Source organism: Salmo salar, chromosome 25 (assembly GCF_965601325.2).
Source record: "Salmo salar chromosome 25, fSalSal1, whole genome shotgun sequence".
NCBI classification, from domain to species: domain Eukaryota; kingdom Metazoa; phylum Chordata; class Actinopteri; order Salmoniformes; family Salmonidae; genus Salmo; species Salmo salar.
Window position 1 is genome coordinate 12,080,583 of NC_138315.1, and position 15,179 is coordinate 12,095,761.

Genomic DNA, 15,179 nt, shown 5'->3' on the forward strand with positions numbered 1-15,179 from the left:
TATGTTGGCTAATAGGACTGATGGTAGAGGCAGATTACCCACTCGCCGTCAGATCCTTCCAAGGCGCCCCGACCTACCTCCTCGTTATCTTCGTCTCTTCTTCATGCGAATGGCGGGGATTTGGGCCTTGTCGGATGTCTGAAGTAAATCAGACATCGACTCTTTAAAGAAAAAATCTACATCCTGTACAAGGCGAGTAATCGCTGTCCTGATATCCAGAAGCTCTTTTCGGTCATACGAGACGGTGGAAGAAACTTTATGTACAAAATAAGTTACAAATAAGGCAAAAAAACACAGAATAGCACAATTGGTTTGGAGACCGTAAAACGGCAGCCATCTCCTCCTGCGCCATTCTGATAATATTAGGTATATATTTGTTTTAAAGGTCTGTGGAATGGCGTGTTCAATGTACTACTCAACCTCATCATACATAGGCTACATTGACTAATTTAGCCTACTAATGGAACAGCGCATAAATTGCAATGAAATAGAAGCATAATACACCCGTCAAAGGCCGACTTCAAATACCGACATCAGTGCGAATGTAACCGGAGTACAAAACAGCTGACTGTGAATGTAAATGATGCCAGATAAATCCTACACGTGAACTGAAATAAAAGGCATATGTCAAAGGATTTACTTAGGCCTTCAATCGACAAGGATGCATAAAGACCAACAACCTCGACCAAATAATTAAGAAAATCATGACACACAAAAGGAAAATCTACACATTAAGGTCACGCCGTGATTCATCACTGCTGAATGGACAGCGTCCCGGTAAATCTTGGTGACCGGGTTCCTGCCATTCAACCCTACTCTGCTTTCTAACACATAAGAGTCTAATCCCTTCAAGGTAGGGGTTTTCTACTAAGCTATATGGAATTGTTTCACCAATGATCATTTTGCTATTTGATTTGGAATTATAAGACCCCTTGAAGTATCTTGCTGCTATTAGCCTTTACAAACGCATTGAATAACCTATTCACTACATGGAACAACTGATTGTCCTCCCAAGAAATCTAAAGGAAGTATGTTCTGAAATGTCTGTCCTATATCTGAGAGTTATAAGAAAGATCAGGAAATATTAGTATATATATATATGTCTTAAATAAACGATGGACTGTCATTTCTCTTTACTTATTTGAGCTGTTCTTGCCATAATATGGACTTGGTTTACCAAATAGGGCTATCTTCTGAATACCACCCCTACCTTGTCACAACACAACTGATTGGCTCAAACGCATTAAGAAGGAAAGAAATTCCACAAATTAACTTTTAACAAGGTACACCTGTTAATTGAAATGCATTCCAGGTGACTACCTCATGAAGCTGGTTGAGATAATGCCAAAAGTGTGCAAAGCTGTCATCAAGGCAAACGCTGGCTACTTTGAAGAATCTCAAATATAAAATATATGTTGATTTGTTTAACACTTTTTTGGTTACTACATAATTCCATGTGTTATATCATAGTTTTGATGTCTTCACTATTATTCTGCAATGTCGAAAATATAAAACCCTTGAATGAGTAGGTGTGTCCAAACTTTTGACTGGTACTGTATATATTTTTCTACATGTATTTAACCCCTTCTTTTTGGCACTAAACAGTCTCCATCTCTACATACGTCCATTCATTTTTGTTCAATTGGTACCGGGGACCTTCAGAAGAGTCTTGTGAGGCATGTTGGCGTCCTAGAGAAAAACAACCGTCATGTACGTGTTCGTGAGAGTCTCAACTTTCCACAGCGGTCATACTGTATAGTGTATTAGTGTGCAGCCCAAATTGTTCAGACAGAAGTTGGCTGATCGTCTGTGCCGACTTCAGACCTGTCTCAAAAGGAGAACCCCATCGTGTTCGTGAGAGTCTCATCTTTCCATAGAGGGGTCATACTAGTTTGTAGGCCAAACCTACAGATGATTTTGTGAAAAGTCCGATTTTTGGCATGTCTCATGGTCTGACAAACACCGCTTTAGCTCTGTCACCTTTCACCGAAGATGCGGAAGGAAGTGTGACATCGGCGGATGCCGTGGATTGAGACGTATCCAATGCAAAAACCAGATATCTAATTTAAATTATATCTAGCTTAATTACATTTCCGCAGGGGCACAGAAATCGACTCTAAGGGGCTAAAAGTTACAAAAGGCACACAGACTGGCAGCTTCTCTCCGCGCAACGTTCCACATGGTCCTAAAGCCAGCCAATACGGTAAACAGCCTCTTTATTTGAATTGTGATTGGAATGACTTTAGTCAACATTTTTGTTGTTGTTGCCTTCCTGCTGGGGGGATGTGTGGGGATAATTGGCCAGCTACAGATGGCATCTATCGGTCCGTTAATATAGGACTAGTAAAGGCCCAGTGTGTTACTTCGGTGACATTTTTATTTTTTCTTATTTTATTTTTCTTCTGCAGCACCCTCAGAACCCCTACTTCCCGCGGTTATGCTCAGCAGAAATAAACATCTAATTGGCATGACATGTGGTGGCGAATTCAGGCTACACGGCAAGAATCATGCCAGGGGTTATTGTCAAGTGTGTAGGGAAATTAAATGTATGGAGTTAGGGTCCTCAATTTCCATTTCAGTAAGGTCAGATTTTCTCCATCTACCTTTTATGATATTTTTTAATGTTCGTCAAAAAAGTGCCGTGCTGATATTGAAGCAATCGCATCTTGCATAAAATGACTCCTACAGATTTAAAATACCCTGTGCAAATTCCATTGGCAGGAGAAAGAAAAGGCACAAGTTTTCTAGAAACAAGCACTTTTTATTATTAAACATTCAGTAACAAACAAACAGCCCATATGGTGTAAGAAAGGACATGCCTGGTATAATTTGTACACACAGACTTATAGCACAGGAAATGATGTCAACATTTTTTTGAAGAAAGCATAGGCTACTGTATTGAACTATAAGCATTTTACCACCCAGTGTTAGGTAGAAATAGTATTACTGTATCTTGCCAACATGAAGCGGAACTGATACACCAATTTGCCCAGTAGTAGGTTTGAAGCGTTGTACAATGGAGCATATTATCAGCCTTGTGTTTGGTTCGATATGTACATATGGTTGTTTATGAGTTGCCGTTTCAATGCCATTAAGATCAGAATAATACTTTAAGTGCTTGATGAAAAAGACCGTTCTTCAAAATTCATAAACATGCTTCCCAAATAGCACCCGATTGCCTATAGTGTACTACGTTTGACCAGTGCTATGGTCCCTGGTCAAAAGTAGTGCACTACGTAGGAAATAGAGTGCCATTTAGGATGCCCCCTTAGAGCCTGTTGATGTACACAGCATGTGTGACTGCACGTCACAGAAAAGCCACTTATCAATGATAAGTATGATGCTCTGCGGCCGCTGTAACAAAAAGTTAGAAACAAATATCGTTTCATAATAAGAATAAATAAATAAATAAAGACTTCAAATCAAATCAAGTTACCAGTTCTAATACTTAAATAACAAACAATACTTAAAAAAACAATAACTAAAAGCTGGGGTTTCGAATCCTACACTGTTGGGACTAGGCTATCCTACATTAAGTGCTCAATCAGTGTTCTAGACCCGTCAGTGCTCATCGCACAAGCAAACAATCATATTGAGTAAATGGCGGACAATAAGCACTAGAAATGAATTACTCCCTCATCAAAATGTGAAGACTTCAGATTTATTGTAAACGATTTGGGTCTGAGAACAGAAATATACAACACTTATGTGCACTGCCGATTTGGATCGAAATTTGCAGCAGGTCCTTCCATAAGTAGTTTTAACATTCAATTACAACTGAACTTGAGTCTTATGAATGGTCTCTTAAAGAAACATAAGTGAACCAACAAAACACATTTGAAATGATCATGGAGGTGACAGATGTGTACTGACACAAAAATTCAGTATAATGTGATGTGACAAGTCAATCGTGTTAGATTATTTCATTCATACCTCAAATCTCACAATTGGAAAAATAGGCATTATACTCTATCTACACATTATGCACACTTGATGCATACTCTAAGGCAGGGGTTCCCAAACTTTTTTCACTCTGGGCCCCCCTTCCAGCAATGGGGAACATCCCGCGACATCTATTTCTATGTGCACAAGCACTGTTCATGACAGACTGTTCACACCCCTCTTATTGGTGGAGAGCATTTTGCAGGTTTAAAGCGTATTTCCTGCAATTCTACACATTTTGTCATGGGGTGCAAAGAACATTTTGCCATTTTAAAGTTCATTTTTTTGCAATTCTATACATGTTGCCATGACTAATGTGTATTCATTTGATATTTGAGTGACAAAACAATTGGGCTAAAAAACCTAAATATAAAAACATTAGCTGACATGGGCTAGTTGATCTGGACATTTCTGACAGCTTTGCACACTCTTGGTATTCTCTCAACCAGCTTCATGAGTTAGTCACCTGGAATGCATTTCAAATAACAGGTGTGCCTTGTTAAAAGTTAATTTGTGGAATTTCTTCCTTCTTAATGCGTTTGAGCCAATCAGTTGTGTTGTGACAAGGTAGGGGTGGTATACAGAAGATGGCCCTATTTGGTAAAAGACAATGTCCATATTATGGCAAGAACATCTCAAATGAGCAAAGAGAAATAACAGCCCATCATTACTTTAAGACATGAAGGTCAGTCAATCTGGAAAGTTTCAAGAACTTGGAAAGTGTTCTCAAGTGCAGTTGCAAAAACCATCAACGGCTTTGATGAAACTGGCTCTCATGAGGACCGCCACAGGAAAGGAAGACCCAGAGTTACCTCTGCTGCAGAGGATAAGTTCATTAGAGTTAACTACACCTCAGATTGCAGCCCAAATAAATGCTTCACAGAGTTCAAGTAACAGACACATTTCAACATCAATTGTTCAGAAGAGACTGCGTGAATTAGGCCTTCATTGTCAAATTGCTGCAAAGAAACCACTACTAAAGGACACCAATATGAAGAAGAGACTTGCTTGGGCCAAGAAACACAAGCAATGGACATTAGACCGGTAGAAATCTGTCCTTTGGTCTGATGAGTCCAAATTTGAGATTTTTGGTTCCAACTGCTGTGTCTTTGGAAGATGCGGAGTAGGTGAACGAATGATCTCCGCACGTGTGGTTCCCACCATGAAGCATAGAGGAGGAGGTGTGATGGTGTGGGGGTGCTTTGCTGGTGACACTGTATGTTTTATTTAGAATTCAAGGCACACTTAACCAGCATGGCTACTACAGCATTCTGCAGCGATACACCATCCCATCTGGTTTGAGCTTAGTCCCACTATCATTTGTTTTTCAACAGGACAATGACCCAAAACACACCTCCAGGCTGTGTAGGGGCTATTTGACCAAGAAGGAGAGTGATGGAGTGCTGCATCAGATGACCTGGCCTCCACAATCCCCCGACCTCAACCCAATTGAGACGGTTTGGGATGAGTTGGACAGCAGAGTGAAGGTAAAGCAGCCAACAACTCCTCAGCATATGTGGGAACTCCTTCAAGACTGTTGGAAAAGCATTCCTCATGAAGCTGGTTGAGAGAATGCCAAGAGTGTGCAAAGCTGTCATCAAGGCAAAGGGTGGCTACTTTGAAGAATCTAAAATATATTTTGATTTGTTAAACACTTTTTTGGTTACTACATGATTTCATAGTTTTGATGTCTTCACTAATATTCTACAATGTAGAAAATAGTAAAAATAAAGAACTTTTTTAACTGGTACTGCTCTGCGCCCCCCTGCCGACCCCACAGTTTGGGAACCACTGCTCCAAGGGACCAATGCTGAATGTTTCTTCACATACAATAGCACTTACTCAAGTGTTAACCACGTTCTACAATAAATTACATTCAACAGTTATACTACCTCTCATAGATCTTTCTCTGATAGTTATAATTTCCAAGGATGATATTTAGAAATGTTGACACTTACAATAGATGGACACAACAAGAGTAATATGGCTTCTATGGCTTCATACTACAGCTCTGAAACATCTCAATGAATCAAATGTCAATGTCTTGTCCACTGGCATTTTGAACACAGACATGATATCCACATAACATGTTTGTTGACAAGTTATTATCCCCTATCCAGAGTTCCATTTTCATGGGGAACCATGTATCAATGGCAGAGTCCTGTAGTACTGCTAACAGTGTGTTTTCATTCCACCTGTGTGTTGTATTCATAGGGTGTTTATAGGGTGTGTCCCATGCTACTGGTCACCAGTCCCTTGATGTTGGTGACGGGGCGCACATCGTGCAACTGCCGTCGTCTGTCGATGAAGGAGGCCAGGCGACCAGTGTCCAGTGGGTTCTTGGAATAGTCTCCACTGTGGGCGCCCACCCAGGGATGCTGGAGACAGGTGGTGGCACTGGGCCTCCTCCTGGGGTCCTGCTGCAGGGTAGAGCTTATGAAGTCCCGGGCCGCCTGACTCACTCCCTGGAAGTAGTCCTCGGGGAAGCAGAAGTCCAGCTTGCAGATGTTGACGCACGTTTCCTCTAGGCTCTCGTCCAGGAAGGGCGAGACGCCGCTCAGCATGACGTAGGCCAGGACACCAGCGCTCCACACGTCCGTGCTCAGCGACACCGGAGTGCCCTGGATCAGCTCCGGAGCAGCAAACTCTGGGTTCCCCAGGAGCAGGTGGACATAACGGTGGCCAGACACCTGGACCGCATCTCCAAAGTCTATGAGCTTAATGCAGGGAACAGGCACGTGGAGATCCACCAGGAGGTTCTCAGGCTAAGGACACAGAAGAGAAGAACACATTTGAAAATGGATTTGACCAAGATCAGGGACATTTCGCTGAAGGTTTGTCAGATGTTTTCGGACCTTAAAAGTGAACTAATTTCCATTCATTTGGGGTGGAGGCATACAAATCAAATTGTATTTGTCACATACACATATTTAGCAGATGTTATTGCGGGTGTAGGGAAACGCTTTTGAGATATCTTCATAATATTGAGTTGCACCCCCTTTTGCTTTCAGAACAGACTCAATTTGTTGGGGCATGGACTACAAGGTGTCGAAAGCCTTCCACAGGGATACTGGCCCATGTTGGGCTCCCGAGTGGCGCAGCGGTCTAAGGCACTGCATCTCAGTGCTAGAGGTGTCACTACAGACCCTGGGTCGATTCCAGGCTGTATCACAACCGTCCGTGATTTGGAGTCCCATAGGGCGGCTTACAATTGGCCCAGTGTCATCCGGGTTAGGGCTTGGCCGGGGTAGGCTGTCATTGTAGATAAAAAAAAAATTCTTAACTGACTTGCCTAGTTAAATAAAGGTTAAATAAAATTACTCCAAGGCTTCCCACAGTTGTGCCAAGTTGACTGGATTTCCTTTGGGTGGTGGACCATTCTTGATACACATGGGAAACTGTTGAGCGTGAAAAACCCAGCAGCGTAGCAGTTATTGACACACTCAAACCGGTGCACCTGTCACTTACTACCATACCCCCTTCAATATTTTGTCTTGCCCATTCACCCTCTGAATGGCACACATACACAATCCATGTCTCAAGGCTTAGAAATCCTTATTTAACCTGTCATACTCCCCTTGATCTACACTGATTGAAGTGGATTTAACAGGTGACATCAATAAAGAATCAAAGCTTTCACCTAGAATCACCTGATCAGTCTGTGTCATGGGAAGAGCAGGTGTTCTTAATGTTTTGTACACTCAGTGTATAGTTAGATCTACTCAACCGGTTTCGTGGGACATGGTTTCATCTTGACGTGATACCACTTTTGAGGTCTGAAAACATCCCTCAAACTTTGAAAGTGTAATGTCACTTTAATAACATTGTATTTGCACCATATGTCCTTAGCAGTGGTGCGGATATGTACTTTGTGCTTACCTTTAGGTCTAGATGTACCACTCTGCAGGTGTGGAGGTGCTGCAATGCCTCTAAGGTGTCCTTCACAAAGAAGGCCACCTTCTCCTCCATCAGCTCATCATGGGCCACCAGGTAGTCCAGCAGCCTCCCGCCCTCCAGCCTGGAAACAACACGAGACAACCATTCATTCAGAACACACTCTAAGACGCTATGTGTCCGTCCCAAATGGCACCCTATTCCCTATATAATGCACTACTTTGAACATGGCCCATAGGTCTCTGGTCAAAAGTAGTGCACTATGGGAATAAGGTGCCATTTGGGAAGCAGACAAAGACTGTTCACTAACAAAGCCAAGTGAAGGCTATAATCCCTAGCCTGGGTCCAACTCTATGATTGTCATGCCATAAGCAACACAGAGAGGAGTTGTCAAAAAGCAAAAACAATCAAATAATACATCACAGTTTCTCAGTTAATCTTTTCTCGATTCCTCACATCCTCTGTCCTCGCCTCTTTCTCAATCGTATTGTAGGATAAGGTCAATAGTCCCTCCACCCAGACCTTGTTCTCCAGTGCATTTTGAGAAGGAGGCGAGGAGAGAGGATACGAGGAATCGAGGAAAGATGAATTGAGAATCAGCCCAAGTCCACAGCAGAAAGGTCCTTACAGCTCAAAGACCAGCATGAGGGAGGTGGGGGACTCATAGGTGTCAGTCAGAGTCACCAGCTGAGGATGCTGGACGTGGCATAAGATGTCTGCCTCGTGGGCTACCTGCTCCTTCTTCTGCATCTTCTTTGTGACGTACTTCACAGCCACCTCTTTCTTACTGGCCTTGTTCAGACACTTTCTCACTACAGAGAATCGGCCCCTGGAGAAAGGAGAGGAGTAGTTGTAACACATAAAACATGTAATTGTTGTACCTATAAAACGTCTGCAGTTAGCCTTGTTGAGAATTTGTATGACATGTGTGAAAAATCCCAATACAATACTTTGATTTTAAACAGTTATGGTTAGCTACTTTAAAAGTGTAGGGGTGTGCAATTTACCGTCCGATCTCACAAATTTCTGTGAAAGACGATTCAAAGTTGGCTTTCCACTGAATGCCCGTTCCATCATATGTGGAAGCTTAGAATAGAAAGAAAACAAATTGAATATTTTATTATTCAATATTTACATCGTAGCTACATGCATACAGTAACATTTCCTCGAGGACCTCCCAAAATAAAAGTAAATAGTAAAAAAAAGTGAAATGCCAATCGTAAGAATCCGCTTCCAAAATGGCACCCTATTTCCTTCATGGTGCCCTGCTTTTGACCATTGGCCTCTGATCAAAAGCTGTGCACTATATAGGGAATAGGGTGCCATTTGGTATGCATTCTAGGAGCAGGCACCTAGGCCCTGATCAAAAGTAGTGCACTATATAAGGAATAGGGTGCCATTTGGGATGCAATCCAGTCTAGGTATAGCGTTACTCCCTGCTTGTAGTGTGAAGATGGAGGGTTTGACTCACTCCCGCTGGGCAGGGTCACCATGTTTGAGGGCTCGCTTGGCGGACTGATACCCCAGGGGTTACTGGCACTGACCCGGAACTGGTAGTGCCCCCCAGGAATGAGATCTTCAATTTTCACACACACATCTACTGTGGAGACCACCGACTGCTGCCACACCAGGGAGTCTGCAGAGAAGAGGATGAGAGGTTAGGTCATAGTTGAAAGATCACAGGTGACTGTCTGTAGCTTATGATTTGGAAAGCGGAAGAGTTGTGTAAGGTGAAGTTGCTCCTAGATGTTGATCTTGGTTCAGTTTAGCATTTTCCTCACTAATGGTTAAAGATACACTATGCAGAAATGGTGGTTAAAAAAATTCTAGTTCACCTAATTTCAAGGAAATATAGTGTAGAGAATCATTGTACTATCTAAACTGCTGTGAAATATCTGTTCCATATTGTATGTTCAGCTGTTTGAAGCTGGTGTACACATCCCAAAGTAAAAGACGCAACAACTAAACATGAGAACAGGAAGCATAGAAAGTGCACATAGAGCAGATCTACCACTTCTTAGACTTGCTTTCGATGAGAATGGCAGATGTATAACACACATTTCTATGCGAATTTGGTCAGATCGCCCCAAAAGTAACATATTGCAGCTTTAAGGTTAAGATTTGGGGAGGCTGATCCTAGATCTGTACCTAGGGGAAACTTCACCCCAGAGCCAGAAGAGAGATGGGTCTACTGCACCTTCCTGCCTGTACTCCACTGTGTAGCTAGACACAGCACAGTTAGCCGAGCTGGCTGGGGGGAGCCAGTGGACGATCACTGCATTGCTACTGGCCTCCTGGGCCACTGGCCTCGCAGGTGCTGCTGGAATACCTGAAAACAGACATGAGCCCAACATCAGTCTCAATGGCCATGGAGGGCTAGCCTTGTGAAAGGAGCCTGATCTCATGATAGCGCACATTCTGAAGTGAAACGCGAGCGCAGTGGTCATTCTGCTTGACCAAGCCGATGAAGAGCCCCTCGAAAGTCCACCCTCCATCCATGATTCATATCCCCTGTTCGCACCTTGTACTTTGATGGAGGCGGAGGAGGAGGCGGTGCCATGGTCGTTGATGGCCACACAGGTGTAGATGCCAGTGTCCTGGGGCATCAGGTTACAGATCTTCAGCAGAATGTCGCCCGTATCCCTGGAGACAAGGACAGAGAACAAGCGAGTAGGTGTAATTGGTTTGCCCGAGAATAGAACATGACCTTTCTCTCCAGAAACTGAATATGCCACGTTGGTATCTGCTTTTGCTGATCGCACCTTTAACTGAGCTCCAGCTAAAGTTCATGTTGTTCCTCCAGCAACATGTGTTTAGTCTACCTAGGGATGCGTCACAAATGGCAGCCCATTTCTTACACACTGTATGGTGCACTACTTTTGACCAGAGCCCTAGAGTGCACTACTGGTCAAAAGTAGTGGACTCTATAGGGAATGGAACCATTTGGGATGCAGACAATGGATTTACCATGGGATTAGGCCACAGACATTACCTTTAAGCAATTATGTCAGAATGTTTTAGTCATCCAATAGGAAGATAACTGTCCTGCCAGAGACATTTCTTTAATCTCACTTCCTGCTCTTACTAGGTTTGAGGAATTTGGGTATGCACTTCCACTTCTTAGTCAGGATCAGAGGTTGGATGCCGCCGGGGGGGGGAAGACGTCAGAGGATGGAATAAATGAAACCGTTCCATTTCTCCTATTCCAGCCTATCAGTCTGTCCTCTGACGTCTTCCTCCGTGGACCCCCACCGGCGGCATCCAACATCTGATTTTCTCGTGATCATCAAGACCACATTTTAACTAGAAACCATAGTTCCTTTACCTAATGTTTATAGTGAACCTGCTGTTGTTGACAAGCGGGCTCTGATCGGGTCCTTTCAGAGTGATGTTGGGTTTGGGACGTCCACACACTTTGCAGCATAGGACCACCGTCTCCCCGAATGCACATGTCACATCCGCTAGTGAGATCAGGAACTCTGGAGCAACTAAATACATTACCACACAGCAGTGTCAGCTAACCACACCACATGATTCTAAACTGCAAGTGTATACGCTACGTCCTAAACGGCACCCGATACAGTGCACTACATTTGACACGGGCCCATAGGTCTCTGGTCAAAGGTAGTGCACTATTAGGGAGTAGGGTGCCATATGAGACGCAACCACGACATATCAGTAATTAAATGATTATTGATTTCACTCTTAAGCATTTAAATGTAATCGTTTATGTTCTGATGGTCCATCTTACCTTCTTGTATAAAATTGGGATTCATTATCTGCAAAGATAAGGCATGGCTGTTAGGCAATATGAATGAACTATAATGTTGAAATATGAATTATGAACTGTTTTGCTAATTCAAAATTGAAACGTAACAGCTAATACATACATACATACCTCAGAGTTCTGTGTCACTATTTGTGTACTACCATTTACAAACGAGTTGCAATACAGGAGTACTAGGGCATCGTACCCCACATATTTGTGACATTTAGGCATACCGTGCCTTTAAAGATCTTCTGAACCCATTTGAACAAAATGCATAACAAGGCACAATCACCAGGGGATCCAAAAAAAAGAGGTCAGGAGTAGTAACATGCTTAAGGGGGTTTGTGTGAGAGGCTTTGTCACATTCACAAACCTAACCATCCCTGGGAGAGATGTATTTCAGCGTAGGAACACTAGGTTGCAGTAATGGCCCATGGAAACCACACGGCTTCCATGGACTCTTCCCCAGAAGAGAAAAAGTGGCACATAGAGCAGCTAGCTAAACTAGCGAAGGAATATAGGAATGAATGTATTGTTTTGCAATCAAAAAGTGTGGACCTCTTTACAACAAGCCTGTTGAGGTCAAGTCTGTCAAAGCAAACAGGAGGGTGCTTTTCAATGACAACGATCAGGAATTGGAACTGAGGAACTACAGCAATTTAATTAATAATAATACATGGCATTTAGGAGACACTTTCATCCAAAGTGACTTACAGTAGTGCGTGCATACATTTTCATATGGGTGGCCCCTGCAGGAATCGAACCCACTATCCTAGCGTTGCAAGCGCCATGCTCTACCAAACGGGCCACACAGGACCGAGCAAGCTTTGAAAGGGGGCAAGCTTGTTAAGTTTATTATGATCCCCATTAGCTGTTGCACATGCAGCAGCTACTCTTCCTGGGGTCAACAGGCTATACATGAGTTACAATGACGCATGTGAGCCCAATACATATTTTCAAACAAAAATACGTATTTTTAACATATTTTTTTAATGTCTTTTCAACATCTTTTGCTCGTGTGTTCCAGGTGCTTACCTGATGTATTAATACTGTGCACCAATCAGTGGCAAATGCATTTACAAACTCCACCCATGGCCTCTCTGAGGCCGGAACGAGAAAATCCTATCAAACAAGAAGCAGGAACAAAAATATTCCTGTTGGTTCTTGCTGAGGATGAAACCATACTCAAAATGGCAACTGGTCCACCCATTGCAGACCCATTGAGTTGAATGGGGGAAGCCTGTTCTAGTGATTCTATTTCTATGGAGAGAAAGAAAAAGCTAGCTAATGGAACATGTGGAACCTGGCGTTTCGTAGAAAGCTCCTGACCACAGTGAAAACCCCTATGATGCTGTGTGTAGTTTCCTCTTGCTAGACGTAGCTACAGAAACTCAACTGGGCAGCATGCATGCATGACAGATCGGTGTGTATTTCTACCTCCATGCTAGTTTTGGGGAGTTCATCATCACAATCTGACTCCTCTGAGCTGTTTGACTCCTGAAGTGTGGGATAAGAGAAAGCAAAATTAGAGCTGTTACAAAAGGCCTGGTGGTCCCCAAGCTAGAGGCACGGTCAGGATTCTGTTGAGGCTAATGTGTATGGGTTGTTGATATAGGATTTGTGCTTACTAGTAAGTGTGGTGCTAAAGACAGAGAATCTGTCTTGTGCTGAATTTCAAATACTCCAAGCACAGTAGATCTGAAAGGATTGGATAGATACACCTACAGTGTAAAGAAATCATTGTTTTATCTAGGAGTGCCTTTGGGGATAAAGGCTGAAGGGCCAATCCAGCATATTGTATGTGGGAGGGCTTCGATGTAAGAAGAAAAAAAAAAAGAGGGAATCTGTAAAGAGTTGCTTGGGAACCACTGAGCCTGAGGTAAAAATGCATAAACATGGACATATTGCATGAGCTGGGAAATGAACCAATTAAGCAAAAATAAATCATAGAAATTATAGCGCTGACACCTGAAACAATGCAATCGAACACAAAATGATTGATGACACACATTTCGTTCTAAGTTTCTATTTCATGTAGTAGGGAGTGTGTAACGGCAGTGGCATAAATAGTCAAACAGTGGCGAGGACAAAACTTGCAGGCAAACTTAAAGTGAAATGTATCCAATGGACATAGTTGACAAATTAAAAACAATCTACTCTAACATGCTTCAAATGAAAGATGGCTCAGCAGACTCAGCATCATATGGACTCGATGAGGGTTATTTTAAAATGCACTGCTAGTATATATTGATACAGAAATATAATGTAGTGTAAGATCCAGTTTCAGTATGTTTTCACTGAAACACAACACCTTATGGTTTGTGTAGTTAATACCTGCATGCTAAACCCATGAATGAGGGCTTGTTTTCGTTTAGGCCATAGCTCAATGGGCTCCAGGTCATATGTTATCAAAATGGTGGTTTCACAGTGTTATGTCAATAAAGTCATACATTTTTACGAAAACTAAAGTTATCTTAAAGGTGGACTCAGCGATATGATGTAGATGCAGAAAGTAAACAGCATAGTGGGTTAATTTCTGCAATAACTAAGGGCGTTGAAGTGAGAGGCTAAGCTTCTCCGCCATTTTGGTCTGGTGGCTCGCACCCTGTAAGAGTGTGAAGCGAACCCGTGCACGAGCAGATACTGTGTGTGACTGTGTGAGAGCGAAGTCGTGCATCTCGCTCATCTCAATATCTGCGATACTGCTCGTGGCAACGGAACTTTGCTGAGTCTACCTTTATCCAAAAGCAAACTTGACACAGACAAAGAAGTCACTTGACTCATTAGTGTCATGCATAAGGGGGCGTCAAACCAAATTGAGAGCAGACAGTGTAGTTAGAGATGGATTATCATAGTGTTTCAGTGTTGGAGATTATTAACGTCACGAGTCACAACACACAGGTGAGAGAGTGGCAGCCGAGGACACAGAACACCATCTCCGTAGACAGCCCGCTTACTCACTTTGACAGTGACCTTGGTGCTGAGAATCTCCTTGGGCTTACGGAGTCCATTCTCAACCTTTGCATCACCCTTGCCACTGCTATCCTTCTCCGCTCGCTTTCTCGAGCGCAGGGTATTCCATGAAAGAGATTTCCTGTTGTGCCAAGAAATGTACCAGTCAAATCCAGGCTTACACACACTGAGGGCAGAGGTGCAGGGAGGATTGAGTGGGGCTAGCCAACATTATTGAAATCAAATCAAAGACTGAGAGAAAAAAGAAGGCGAGAGAAAGAAAGACAAATTTGGAACAGAATTTTCAAATAGAAAAACTAAAGTTAATCTTTATGTCATGGTATATTAGAAATTCAGACCCACAAAGCGGCGAAGAAAGCTCCTCCATTACGCTACCATACCTTGATTCTCTTACACCATAGTGGACAGACAATTTGTGTCAAAGCAGCCTAGTTTGTTGGGCATAAGATGTCTTGCCAACCACTTGTCATGAGATTTTCAATGACGCTGCTTTGTACACAACAAACTTTTGTCGAGGACCGGCGTGGTTAGTAGAAAATTAAAACAAGCAGTCTACTACATCAGACAACGTCAACGAAACGGGTACAAAGAAACAAACAAA

The 15,179-nt window shown here is 42.8% G+C and overlaps 1 protein-coding gene across 4 annotated transcripts in view; it reads right to left on the reverse strand.

Annotated features, from left to right (window-relative positions):
• Positions 1-2,740: 2,740 nt before the first annotated feature.
• Positions 2,741-15,179, reverse strand: part of LOC106586158 (kalirin) — a 259,188-nt gene continuing 246,749 nt past the window's right edge. For all 4 annotated transcript variants that reach the window (XM_014173062.3, XM_014173061.3, XM_014173066.3 and 1 more), the window contains 11 exons: positions 14,567-14,699; positions 13,043-13,102; positions 11,588-11,615; positions 11,162-11,324; positions 10,358-10,479; positions 10,034-10,165; positions 9,308-9,472; positions 8,844-8,922; positions 8,465-8,665; positions 7,822-7,960; positions 2,741-6,707 (listed from right to left, as the gene is read on the reverse strand). In XM_014173062.3, coding sequence (XP_014028537.1) covers positions 6,162-6,707; positions 7,822-7,960; positions 8,465-8,665; positions 8,844-8,922; positions 9,308-9,472; positions 10,034-10,165; positions 10,358-10,479; positions 11,162-11,324; positions 11,588-11,615; positions 13,043-13,102; positions 14,567-14,699 — 1,768 coding nt within the window. In that variant the 3' untranslated portion in view covers positions 2,741-6,161. The remainder of the gene's footprint in view (positions 6,708-7,821; positions 7,961-8,464; positions 8,666-8,843; positions 8,923-9,307; positions 9,473-10,033; positions 10,166-10,357; positions 10,480-11,161; positions 11,325-11,587; positions 11,616-13,042; positions 13,103-14,566; positions 14,700-15,179) is intronic.